General features: G+C 36.6%; 2 protein-coding genes across 3 annotated transcripts; both read left to right on the top strand.

The window, feature by feature from the left end:
* The first annotated feature begins 1,430 nt into the window (after nucleotides 1-1,430).
* Nucleotides 1,431-10,300, top strand: LOC147403158 (calmodulin-binding transcription activator 3-like). 2 transcript variants are annotated; one of them, XR_015177424.1, is made up of 12 exons: nucleotides 1,431-1,803; nucleotides 1,979-2,098; nucleotides 2,482-2,597; nucleotides 2,954-3,045; nucleotides 3,624-3,669; nucleotides 4,448-4,712; nucleotides 5,514-5,607; nucleotides 5,723-5,807; nucleotides 6,471-6,917; nucleotides 7,018-7,727; nucleotides 8,800-9,011; nucleotides 9,967-10,300. XR_015177424.1 is itself a non-coding variant. In XM_086438642.1 (12 exons), the coding sequence occupies exons 1-11, from the start codon at nucleotides 1,764-1,766 to the stop codon at nucleotides 8,954-8,956; spliced, it is 2,172 nt and encodes a 723-aa protein (XP_086294768.1). In that variant the 5' UTR covers nucleotides 1,432-1,763; the 3' UTR covers nucleotides 8,957-8,985; nucleotides 9,967-10,300. The 2 variants fall into 2 exon arrangements, 1 of the variants encoding a protein (XP_086294768.1); XM_086438642.1 differs by having other exon boundaries at nucleotides 1,432-1,803; nucleotides 8,800-8,985.
* A 150-nt stretch (nucleotides 10,301-10,450) lies between these two features.
* LOC147403157 (Ubiquitin carboxyl-terminal hydrolase family protein) lies at nucleotides 10,451-12,876 on the top strand. The gene has a single exon (XM_086438643.1). The coding sequence runs from the start codon at nucleotides 11,394-11,396 to the stop codon at nucleotides 12,657-12,659; it is 1,266 nt and encodes a 421-aa protein (XP_086294769.1). The 5' UTR covers nucleotides 10,451-11,393; the 3' UTR covers nucleotides 12,660-12,876.
* Nucleotides 12,877-13,104: the final 228 nt, after the last annotated feature.

The raw sequence follows: 13,104 nt of genomic DNA, 5'->3' as shown, positions 1-13,104 counted from the left end.
AGATCATTTCCAATTAATTTATGACTCAAGAGGTCACTTCATCTTTAAAAATTGGGGGTGGGATAGGGGGTGTGGCAAAAATTAGAGAAAGGTGAGAGGGATGAGGGCAAATGAGGTGGATGACAAGGGAGTCGGGGCAAATAAGACATGTGTTTAGTTGAAAAGAAGGAGCATCTCAAAGTTCTGTGTGGGCAAGTGCCCCCATTGCATCCTCACTAGCTCTGTCCCCACCTATGGCACGACAAACTCTAGTATACTATAAATCAAGACATACATCAAGTGTAATGTATCATACTACACACAGTAATCTTAGTTATTTTGTAGAATAAATAACAATAACAATGGAATAATGGGTTTTATTACACACACACACACACAAAAAGAATCTAGGATTTATTCAATTGTTTGACATTAGGTGTTTCCTATAATTTCTCTATACTTACTACTATGTTATAAGGTAGAGTGATTGATGCAAATTTATATTAATTAATTTTTAAATTATGAAATATCCTAGTGTTTATTATACAACACACACAACACTGTATATTACACTATTTATTCAATAAATTTAGCAATCTCTAAAAATTATTATAATTTTTCATACATACTAGTGCCTCTATTGATATTTTGTAACAGAATCTCAACCTCTAATAAAAGGCCCTTTGATTTTCTCCCAAAAAAACAATCATCTTCAAATATTTTCTCTTCTTCAACCTTCAATCCTTAATAATGATATACACATTTTGGAGAAGTATGAGAATAGATTTTTTCAAAACCGGTCATCAAATATCTATTGAGTAAAATCATCTGTCCTTGTCACCAACCTTAAAATTACACCTATTTCAACCTACAAACCTCAAGAACAATATACACTATATAGAGAAGTAGAAGATGAAAAAAAGTTGGATAGAAAAATCAAGGGTTTTCTATATAAAGTTAAGGTGTGGTTGAAAATGATGGATTGAAGTCAAGGATAATTAGGTTAAAAATAATTTTCCAAGCTGAAAAACTTGAAGATAATGGATTTTTGGGTGAAAAATCAAGGGCTTTTGATTAACAACCTGAAGAAAACAGGTTTTTTTTTGGAAGACAAATAAGGGGTTTTGGCTAGAGAATAAAGACAACGGCATTTAGGTCATTTTATTTTAGTCTTTCACACAAAACTTAAGTCAAGGAACATATCATCAGTTTTATATATAACACTGGACTTTTCCTTATCTCTAATTTTGTCCAAAACGGGGAAAGGAACGTCTAATCAACCAAGACCACTTAAGTGAAACGAGTTTAGGAGTGATTTTTTGCTCACAATCCAAAAGGCGATTGCTTTCGTCATCTGTGCCATATGTCAAACAGGTGTTGGATAGTGAGCAAAAAAAATCACTCCGAGTTTAGCACTTAAGCTGTGGATACTTCGACTAGACACTGGGGAGACTAAAAACAGGGAGCTTGACTTTTCTTTCTCGTCTTCATCGAATATTTAAATGGTTTTGCTTAACTTCACATTAAGTCTTCTCTCTCCTGAGGGTTACGACGAAGGTTCTGCTTCTAGGGTTTTAAATTTCAATTTCTCGAACCTTTGTTCGTTGTTTTCGTTCTCTCACGCTCTCATTCCGTTCTTCCTTCTAACAACGATGGATTCCCATTTTCAGTCTCAGCTCCGATCCTCGATCCAGTGGATTTGATTGAAGTTCGATGCTCTCTTTCTGCAAATTTGGCTATAATCAAATAAAAAAGAGGGATTTTTGTTCGATTCTTGCTTTTGGATGGCAGAGAGCAAAGGATTCAATTCGAATCAACAATCACGTAAGTTCTCCAACTTTTATTTATCATACTTGTAACATTGGATCTTCTTTTAGTTTGAACTCTACATGTTTTTGAAAATTTGTTTTTTTATTGCGATTTGTATCAGCGACACAAGTGTTCTTTTTTACGAATGTGTCGAATTTCTTACGAAGTGTTTTTTTTCACATCTCGACAGACATCAATCAGATACTGATAGAAGCGCAACACCGCTGGCTTCGTCCAAATGAAATTTGTGACCTTCTTCACAACTATCAAAGGTTTACTTTAACGACAGATCCACCAAATAGGCCCCCAAGTATGTATCTGACATATATTTTTAATAGTTGATCTATCATTTATGTTCATGATGTTAAAGTTCTTCGTGAAGCATAAATTTCAAAGTTTTCTGTTAATTTGTATTTAATGATTGATATGCATATTAGTGTAGCTGTTCCATAAGAACGTAAAATCGTTGATTTTTTGTGTGGACATAATCTTTTTTAAAAATTAATAACTGTGAGCATTTTCTATAATTCATACTTTCAAGATTCAATTTTTATAATGTAACCTCTGCATCTTTTAGTTTATATTTTATGTAAACGAGTTTGCCTTTGAAATCAAGGTTCGCTGGCATTTTTTTTTCGACCAAAGGATTTTCTTTCCTGCACAAATATTAAGCTGAAACTATTCCTTGTTTAGGTGGTTCCTTGATATTGTACGATCGCAAAGCAGTTCGACATTTCCGTAAGGATGGCCTCTGTTGGAGAAAAAAAAGAGATGGAACAACTGTCCAGGAAGCTCACGAAAAACTAAAGGTGTGCTCTTACTTATATTATTTGTTAACTACATATACACACATGTGTGTACAGATGGACTTATAAACATTAGGAGATCTCCCTTGCCTTTATTTGTTATTTTCTATTTAATTTACATGTTCTGTTTTACTGGGATCCCAATCAAGTGTTTCATTTCCTTCCATGGTTATTGGTTCAAAGTTCAAGTTGGTTTGTGAATTGAACATCTTTGTGAAATGTTCTTGCGGTTTCAACCTTGAGTGTCTCTCTTACCATATTGGCTTTTATGTGTTTTGCTTCATATTTGACTGTGGCATATTGTTGTTATGACAATGTCTATGTGTTTGTATCTGTTTGACCTCATCTTGTCTTTGTAGGCTGGCGGTGTGGATGTACTTCATTGCTACTATGCCCATGGCGAGGAGGACAATGAGAAACTCCAAAGACGGTGTTATTCGATGCTTGATGCGTGAGTTTTGCTTATACTATTTCTATGTAAATTGTATTGTATTTGTATCTATATATGTTATGTGTGAATGGATAATTACATCATTATAAGCATTTTTTTTATAGGTCACATCATTGTATGTTCTGGAAGTGCAATTAGGTTAGGGCAGGCTTAGGCTAAAATAATATGGTGATGCAGGAGTTCCTTGAATTGTTTGATTGTGACTTGTACAAGTATTAGTGTCATACAAATATTGGTCACTGTTAAGTGAAATTTCTTATAGGGAATTTGAAGATATACATTTAGTTTAAATAAACTTTTATGTATTATTTCCAATTGATAGATGATACAAGAAAGAAGGGATGGATGATATAACTAGGAGAACTATCAAAAGAAATAGGATATTGGTTTTTGGGGGTCTAAAGCAACTTGTGGAAATGGGTGTTACTTCTAAGTTCTTTTAATACTGTGACAAAGATTTGATTTTTTTCTTCTATAATACAAGTTTTTTCTGTCCACTATATCTTGCTATGCCTTCTTCAAATGACCTCTTTCTTTTAATCTTCTCATCTCTTGCTTTCTGTTGTCATTGTTTCCAGGAAGCTAGAGCACATTGTTCTTGTGCATTACAGAGAGGTGGAAGGGGTAATTCCTATACCTATTATCATATTATACACGGCTCTTATATGTTTCCTTTGATTCCAAGAAAGTGTGGTTTTATAAGTGAATTCTTTGACATTTTCACGAGAAACAACGAAACTTATTATGGCTGGGTTGTATGGCCGAGCATGTACTTGTACACATAGAAGTGCACTGTGGAAAATATATCCTTCGATTCATTTGTTACAGAGCACATTCACTTTTGAACGATACAGCTGAAACAGCAACTATATTTCTTTGAAAAACCTTGGATAGGGTCAGAACTTGGACAGGCCCTGAATTCTGCAGGCCGGACTTTTCCTACCTTGGTTTTGGTTCTAGCTAAGATTTTAGAGCATCTCTCCAAATTTATGGCCTGGGTTAGAGCCCTGGGCTACCCTATCATGCTGGGTATTCCTTCATGGTCCCATGGCAAAGAGTGTGGGTTTCTTTTTTGGGCTTTTGGTATCTGTTGGATCATGACATAAAGTTGTTTGGTCCGTGCTTCTTTAGCAATTTATTGGGGAATATGGATGAAACGAATAGCTGTTTTATTATAGTACAGGATTGTAAAGGTTTATGTTTTTGATGATTTTGTTTTTAGGTGGTGCCGGGGTCTATTATTCTTTGATCCCTCTTAGTTTTTCTTGTCTAATCTGTGAGGGATGGCTTGTCTGTCTAGGCTGTATTCTCTCTTGAGGATTCATAAATTTGCTTGATATACTCTTTGTTTGTATTCAGAATTTTATATTACATTATCAACTGACTTGTTTGTTGATTCCAGGGGGGCAGGTCTTCCACTCCGGTGAATGATCCAGTAGCACAGACTGGAAATGCTCAAACTAGTTCTGCACAGGCAGCAGACCGTCCTGCTCATACATTTGGGGCATCTTATGCATCAAGTCCAAGTTCAACCGACCAGTACAGACAGACACTTTCTGAATATGAGGAAGTAGATTCAGGCAATGATCCGGGAACCTCCTCTCGTGCTGAATCCATCACTTCTTCCAGATTTCAGAACGCTTCTTTACTTGCAAATGACACAGAAGGTAAAAATACATTCTTATGCAGTCTTTCGGAGAACCAGCAGGCTCTCTGAATCTTGCTCCAATGATGGCCATTGAACATCTCAGTGGGTCTCATTGAAAGCTGCTGGTGATCTATGCAAGGTTTAAAATCTCGTATTGTTCTGCTGTTGAATCCAAAAACCGAAATGTTTCAAAATATTCCGAAACATTCATTTTATTTAAATCATTAAATTTTAATTTTTTATTTATAAGTAAATATATAGTTGTTTAGTAAAGGAAGTTAATAATTAAAATTCTCATTTTGTCACATCAATATGCATTATAAATGCTTTGGAATTCCAAAACAAATATGGGAATCTTAAAACAGTTCATTTCATGCATTATAATACTGTAAGTCTTTTTTATTTGATTAAATGAATCTTAGAGTAGCTACAAAGTTTGTGTAAGGGTTAATTAGTATCAGAACATTTCATTTTATATGTTTCAGTAAACTTTTTTTTTTCTGTATGTACGGATTTGTCTCAGTATGTTTCGCAATAACACTCCGAAACATTGCTATATATCATATATCTGAAAAGTTGGAATCTTGCACCAAAACATTTTGAAAAATGGAACAAAACTTAGAACCACAACTAGCTCTATGTACTTATTCTACTTGCTCATAAAAGCATTTCCTTGTAAGTTTGCATTCGATCCATGAAGTGTTGAAACTTTAGATGGAAAAGATGACATTTTCCAATGGTTACTGGATTTATTTCAGTTTCTGTCCACTATCTGATCTGTTTCAAATTTGTTCCCCAATGCACCTTTGTTGCTTTTCAGGATTTTCTGGGTTATCAAGGAATCATCTTGGTGCAGGCTTTGTTGGAGCTAGTTGTCATGATGCTAGCCTATCCACGTGGTCTCAAATTCATAGGTTAAAAAAGAGGCATAAGTGGCATATCTGAGCCAAACATTTTCTTTGAACAGTATAATAGTGTTGACTTTGAAAGTAGAAAACTGATGGGCAGTTACTTTGATGCCTTGCTCAGGGATAAACTAGAGGTGGGAGAAGATGGGGTGTTTCCTGATATACATCTCCAACAATTAGTTGGAGATTCCCAGAGACTAGTTCAGGTTTGTGGCAGCATTTACACATACAAATGATTGCATGGGGAGTTGCTTTCCGAATGTATACATTGCCTTGATTATGCCCTTTCAAAGTCATGCCAGGCAGGGGCGGAGCTAGTAAGTAGCCAGTGGGGGCAATTGCCCCCACAGAACTTTGAGATACCCCTGTACTTTCAACTAATTACATGCCCCATTTGCCCCTACTCCCCCACCTCCCTCCAATTTTTGTCCCCCCACCCACCCCTCAATTTTTTGAAGATGACATTGCCTCTTGATTGGGCCTTCTCTCATAGACTAATTGGAAATGACCTAAATATCCGTTTCATCTCCTAACCAAGAACCTCTGAATTTCTCCCCAAAACCATTCATTTTTACCATTGACTATAGTTTGTCCCCACTACAAGAAAATCCTGGCTCCGCCCCTGATTCCAGGAAACCTATTTCACATTAACATGATGGAAAAAAGAATTGCTAAATACTGGTGCACTCATGGTGATACTTCAATTGTACCTGTTGCATGCATAACTACCTATAATGCATATTTGCACTTCTTTCTTTCTAAGAGCACGTCGCTTCTTTCTTGTTACATGTACAAATATAGTGTTTGTGCTGCACCTGACCTATAAACTTGAATACTTGATCTTGAGGATTTGTGCCATATCCCTGCAGGAACATCGTTATTTTACCTCTGACAGGCACCCACTGAGTGGGGAGGATAATATGCTTCAGTTTCCACAAGAAATGCATCCTCATTCTCAGAATAACTCTATGTCTAACATGCATGTCAATGCTAATGACCAGTCCTCGGGATTCAGAAGGACCACTCTAGAAGGTAATTCATATAATGGTGAATTAGGAGAGCTGAAGAAACTTGATAGTTTTGGGAGATGGATGGATAAAGAGCTTGGTAGAGATTGTGACGACTCATTGATGGCATCAGATTCTGTAAATTACTGGAATACACTTGATACTCAAAATGATGACAAGCAAGTCTCAAGTCTATCACACCATATGCAATTGGATATTGATTCAGTGGGCCCTTCCCTTTCCCAAGATCAGCTATTTAGCATTCATGATTTCTCACCTGATTGGGCTTATTCTGGTGTTGAAACAAAGGTGAAACCTACTGAGAATTTGAGAATATTCATGGTCTTGGTTTGAAATCTTTTTTTGTGCTAATCTAATCCCTTCACATGGTAATTACCTTCTTGGACAGGTATTGATTACAGGTAGATTTCTGGGAGAATCAAAACATCTTAGTAGCATTAGGTGGAGCTGTATGTTTGGTGAAGTTGAGGTTCCTGCTGATGTTTTGACCAAGAATGTCCTTCGGTGTCAAGCTCCTCCTATACATGCTTCTCGACAAGTTCCATTTTATATCACCTGCAGTAATAGGTTGGCTTGCAGTGAGGTGCGAGAGTTCGAATATCGTGAAAAAAAACTATTGGAAGATGCATCATCCTCTATGGCTTTTAAAAGTGATCCAGGAGATGAAGTACGTCTCCAGATACGTCTGGCAAAAATGTTACATCTAGGATCAGACAAGACATGGTTGGATTGCTTTGTAGAGGGATGTGATAAATGCACTATAAAGAATGGTTTATTTTCGAGGCGAAGTAATAGTGAAAAAGAGTGGGGACAGATTGAAAAGGCTTGCAATGCCTTTGAGCGTAGTCATGGAAATCTTACTGATGCATTGATACAGAAGTGTCTGAAGGACAAATTGTATGAGTGGCTTGTTTGTAAAATCCATGAAGATGGAATAGGACCACAAGTATTGGATGATGAAGGACAAGGAGTTATCCACTTGGCAGCTGCTCTTGGTTATGAATGGGCTATGGATCCCATAGTTTTTGCTGGTGTCAGTCCCAGTTTTAGAGATGTGTATGGAAGGACAGGGCTTCATTGGGCAGCATATTTTGGGAGGTTAGATTACTATCCTGAACTTTAGTTTCAACATCTGGTTTAATTTAATTGTAGATATCCGATAGAATTTTAATTGAACTGAATAACATAAGAGAGTGAGTTTACATTAGATAGGGTAATAGTAGGTGGTTGCATAACTATTCCTAATTACCCTAATTGACTAAATCTAATTCTAATCTAAGATAATGAATGTTAGATTTGGTGTATCATAATACACCACCTTATTATAATACATCACACCTAATGCTCTAATATACTTTCTCGCAATTGCTTGTTCCTTTGAATAAGGAGATTGGTTACAATTAATATTAGCCTTTGATCTCATTGATTTAATGATTGGTAATTGGTATTGTTGGAGAATGTCCATTGTGCTGTTTGTGGTCATCACCTTTTTGTGAAGCCCATCACTGTCACATCTTGCTCATCTTAGATTCTGTGAAGCTGGTGGCCCACTTGATCACACTTGCCAGGATCTCCCTAAAAATATTCGATTGGATCGTATGGCTTGATCATCTCTCTGTGGGTATTATAAATGGAAGGCTAGCAGAGAGGGTTGAGGATAGGGTAGCAAAATAAATAATTGGTATCCTAACTACCTAACTGATTAATCTCATCCCAATCTAAGATAACGATTGGGTATGTCACAATACATCTTAATACGTCACATATAATACTTTTAATAATAACCATGTCCTTAATCATCCCAAGGAATTTACTTCAGCTTCTGTATGTTTGCCATATATAACTTAAGTTTTCAGCTTATGTTGAATTTAATTGTAGATATCCATATCCTTTATCAGCCCATGGAGTTTACTTCAACCTATGGACAAGTTATGTCTGATATAGTATGCACCATTTTTTATTTCAAATCCCCTTGTTTTTCTGGATTTATGCGTCACTGTAGTGGCTCATTCTCTTTAAATGATTTTATACTTAAAAATAATATAAAATAAGTAACATCCGAACGTTTACCTTAAATATTCTCATGTTTGCCTGTTATTCATGAGCTTGTACATTCCTTCATCATGATTATCTATCGTGCTAACTGTGTTCTTCAATGGTTGTTGGTCAGAGAGGAAACCGTGGTTGCACTTGTTAGATTGGGCTCAACTCCAGGTGCAGTGGAGGTTGGAACGTCAAAATCTCCTGGAGGACAAACAGCTGCAGACTTAGCATCAAGTAGAGGGCATAAACGGATTGCTGAATTTTTAGATCAGCAAATGATGTGAGACTGCTTACCTAGTTCTCAGAATTCAAGGTGATTATGCGAAAGTCTATAATATGGTATATTCTTTTCTTGAATGATCATTATAATTTATCTTGCTTATGCTACTTGATTCTGCATCCTTATCATATGCTTCACATAAAATACTCTTAACACCCTTCCTCAAACTTATGGTGATCAACGATGAATGTGAGTTTGCTGAAACCAATTATTGCCATGAACGCATTCGTCGATGAAGAATCCTTGATAGCCAAATTCATGGTGTTGGGAAAAAAAAACATCCTTGATAGAGAAGATGGATCATATGCCAACCAGTTGCAGATAGGACTTTCCAGATATTCCATCTTATATTTTAATGTCATCCATTGATCTCTAAATTTTATTGAACCGAGTGTCATTTCTGAGTATACCTGACATGCGAAATATAATAAAACTTTTGATTCTACATAGTTCATTTAGTTAAATGTTTTACATTAGAATTGAGATTGTTTCACAGTAGTATACATGTGTATTCTGTGTCAGATATGCTATCTTTTCTACAAGCTGGCTTTATTCCTTGTAAGAAAGTTGATCACAGTTAACCTTTCTATACTTATCGCATTAGCCACTTATATGTTTATACATAGGTGGAAAGGATTCGTGTTCATTTGGTATTTGTGCATGGAAACTAAAGAACCAGCTTTAACATATCTCCTTTTGCCTTAAGTTTGCTAGAATCCTGTCGAATTACATTTCTAGGTATTAGTTTCAAAATATATTTGCCAAACCCATTTCTGAAATTTTCCCTTCCACAATGTAAAGTTTCTAATAAGATTGTAATTTTTCTGAAATGTTCTTTGGCTTGACCCAAAGAATGATAATTAATTTGGTGAAATTATTTTTTTGTTTTTGACATCCTTCAATTTTGGGGAACTTTGTTCTGTTTTCTTTTACAACTCAGTGTGTCTCGTTGATCTCTATTTATTACATATGTTTGATTTGATTGTTGATATTGATTTTTGTTTCCGGTTACAGATGGGAGATGAAGGGATTGTCAGAAAGATCTACTTTTGCTCCCATGACAGGTTAAGCATTAATAGAGTGGTTAGAGTCGATATGGTTATTTGGCTTTCAGAGCTCCCACCAATTCAGTTTGCACCTGTAAATCCCCTTTGATGGGTTCCAAGCCTACAATGAAAAATGCTCAAACCGAAGGGCTAGAAATCACCAATCAGGTTAACTTTTAGTATAGATCCTTTAAGGGGTGGGCCGAAATTTCATAGAACCAGTGACTGAGAGATGATGTGGCATTTTTTGAACAGGTAGAATAATATTACTATGTGAACAGACGCATATTCATTTGATCTTACCCTACATTGTATTGTTTTTTTTTTTTTTTTTAAATTCTCTATAAATGACATTCCTTGTATTTTAAATATGTTTATAAAAGGTTTAAGGTTCTTCATAATTATACCTAATAGCCACATTAGAAGCGCTTGGGATGAGTTTAGGCACAGTGTATTCCCTTTGGCTGTATAATCATATATGCAGTTTTTGGAAATTTAAAAACCTGATTACCTCCATAAATTATCCGATTGAAATAGTTAAGTGTGAAACTTCCGTGTTTGGTGGAGAAGCACTTGTTGTCTTGTTCTCTGCCTCAAACTGGTGATTGCTTGCCCAATAGGTAAGATTGGAGCAACATTGTATGAGAGAACATGTTAACTATCTTCTTCAGGGACAAGTTGTAGAATGATCTCTTGATCTAGTTACTGTAGCCTTAAAATTTCTATGGTCAATTCTAATCAAATAGTCGCTGAATAGGATAATCGGACTCAAAAAAATTTGTACGATCTGCACTCGATTTGGCAACATAACAGTGGATCTTTTTTACTTGTATGCCGAAGAAAAAAAAATCTATGGTTTTGTGCACTTTACACATCTACCGAGTTAAAATTTTCGTGTCGAAATATTGCGACTCAGTTTTTTTAACTTCTGTTTGGTTAGGGTTTTGCATTGAATTGTTTCCTCCCATCTCTAATCCTACTCGTGGTCCTCACGTTGACTGCTTTGTGGGACTGCACTGATTGTTTATGGAGGGAGTAGCCATTGTTTTCGTCACCCTAAAAGTTGAAATGACTGGCATATTGGATCTCAAGGATTTGATCAAGCCCACCCAACTTGGTTGATAATTGGTATGGATTAGGCCCGTATAATATGGCTTGGGCTTTAAAGCCCTCAGGCCCATCATTTTGTGCATCATTTGAATGATCCGAAGTCCGAGGATTTGAAACGTGAAATTGGTCCCTCTTCAGCAGTGGCGTACTGGTCTAGTAAAATTTCCCTTGCTCACTAGCTCCTTACATTCCTAAATCGATCGATTTCTCATCATTTTACTTCTTGTTACAAACCCTAACTCCGAAATTTAACGGTCGATTTTTCAAATTCGGTTCAACCCGAACATGCTATCAACTCGATCGATTATTTTCAATCTGAAGAACAATTCTAGGGTTTCTTCAACCTATTTGAGTTTAATTTATCCAAATCCTTCACTTTCCAGTGTTAGGGTTTGGATCCGATTCGCTTCTGTTTCAAATCTTAAGGTCGTCTGGCGAAAGGATCCTCGACTAGACGACGCAATCGAGAACGACAAAAAATGGCGTCTCTGCAACAAAGTCGTTAAAGAAGTCTTGAACGAACCTGGACAGGTCATCCCACTTCGTTACTTGGAGAAGAGGAGAGAAAGATTGCGCCTTTCAATCAGAATCACCACTTTCCTTAACCAAAATCCAGGCTTGTTTGATCTCTACCTTGATCGAATCAAACCCAAAACCCAACCCGTGCCATTCCTTCGTGTCAGCGATCGTCTTCGACGATTTCTCGATGAAGAGAAGTGGATCAAAGACGAGAACGAGCACCTCTTGGTTGCTAAGTTATGTAAATTACTCATGATGTGTAGGGATAAAGTGGTTAGCGCCGATAAATTGGTTCACGTAAAGAGGGAATTCGGGTTCCCTGATAATTTCTTGTGCAGTTTAGTGCCCAAGTATCCAGAATTTTTTAGGTTGGTTGGGAGTCCTGGAGAAGGTAAATCGTTCTTGGAATTAGTTTCATGGAAGCCCGAATTTGCGCAATCTGTTATAGAACAGAGAGCTGAAGAGGAGTCTAGGTTAACGGGGATCCAGGTTAGGCCTTCGTTCAATGTACGGCTCCCTCGAGGGTTTATTCTAAAGAAAGAGATGAGAGAATGGGTTAGAGATTGGATGGAGCTTCCTTATATATCTCCTTACGCCGATGCTTCTCATTTGGATCAGTCTTCGCCAGAGATGGAGAAGAGAACGGTTGGAGTTCTTCACGAGTTGCTTTCTTTGTCGATTCTTAAGAGAATGCCGGTACCAATAGTGGGCAAGTTTAGAGAAGAGTATCGGTTCTCGAATGCATTTACCAGTGTTTTTACAAGGCATTCAGGGATATTCTATATGTCGTTGAAAGGTGGGATAGAAACGGCAATGTTGAGGGAAGCTTATCAAAATGAGGAGTTGATCGAACGGGATCCATTGGTTGTGATAAAAGATAAGTTTGTTGAGTTGTTGGACGAGGGACGCCGAGAGAGAGCAGAGAAGTTGAGATTGAAGAGAGAAGCAGTTCAGAAGGATATGGAATTGGCAGCTATTAGGGATGTGAAGTTAGACCAGCAAGAGTGTGAAGAGTCTAATGAAGGTTTGTGAATCTCAGTTCCTCTTGTGTTTATTATGGAGGTTCTAATCAAATAATGAAAACAGATGACATCTTTGATGGGATCTTAATGTTGGCGGGTTAATATTTAAGTTGCTGATGATATTGGGATGTGAATCATGTGTTAGTGAATCAAAATCATACCCATTTGACACTACTTGTATCATTTTATTTATTTATAAATGAACCTAAGGTTTCAATTCATGATAATACTGAGGATTCCAATCTAGATTATCTTGTATGTTGGATGGCATTGAAATGGGATTATGAGGGCAGCAACATACCAAGTTTTACGTCATCCCTTCTTTTAAAAGAGAGCTTCTATTGGCACCCCAACTTTTACTTATTACACCCCATTAAAAATAAAGAAAATAAATGAATGGGTTGATAATAAGTAAAAGTCGGAAGCTCTCTCCTTTTTTTATGCTAGATTTCTAT

This window comes from Akebia trifoliata, chromosome 4, assembly GCF_017979445.1.
Source record: "Akebia trifoliata isolate Shusen 1 chromosome 4, ASM1797944v1, whole genome shotgun sequence".
Lineage (NCBI taxonomy): Eukaryota > Viridiplantae > Streptophyta > Magnoliopsida > Ranunculales > Lardizabalaceae > Akebia > Akebia trifoliata.
Note: the sequence above shows the minus strand (reverse complement) of the source record. Positions and strands in the feature narration are given on the sequence as shown.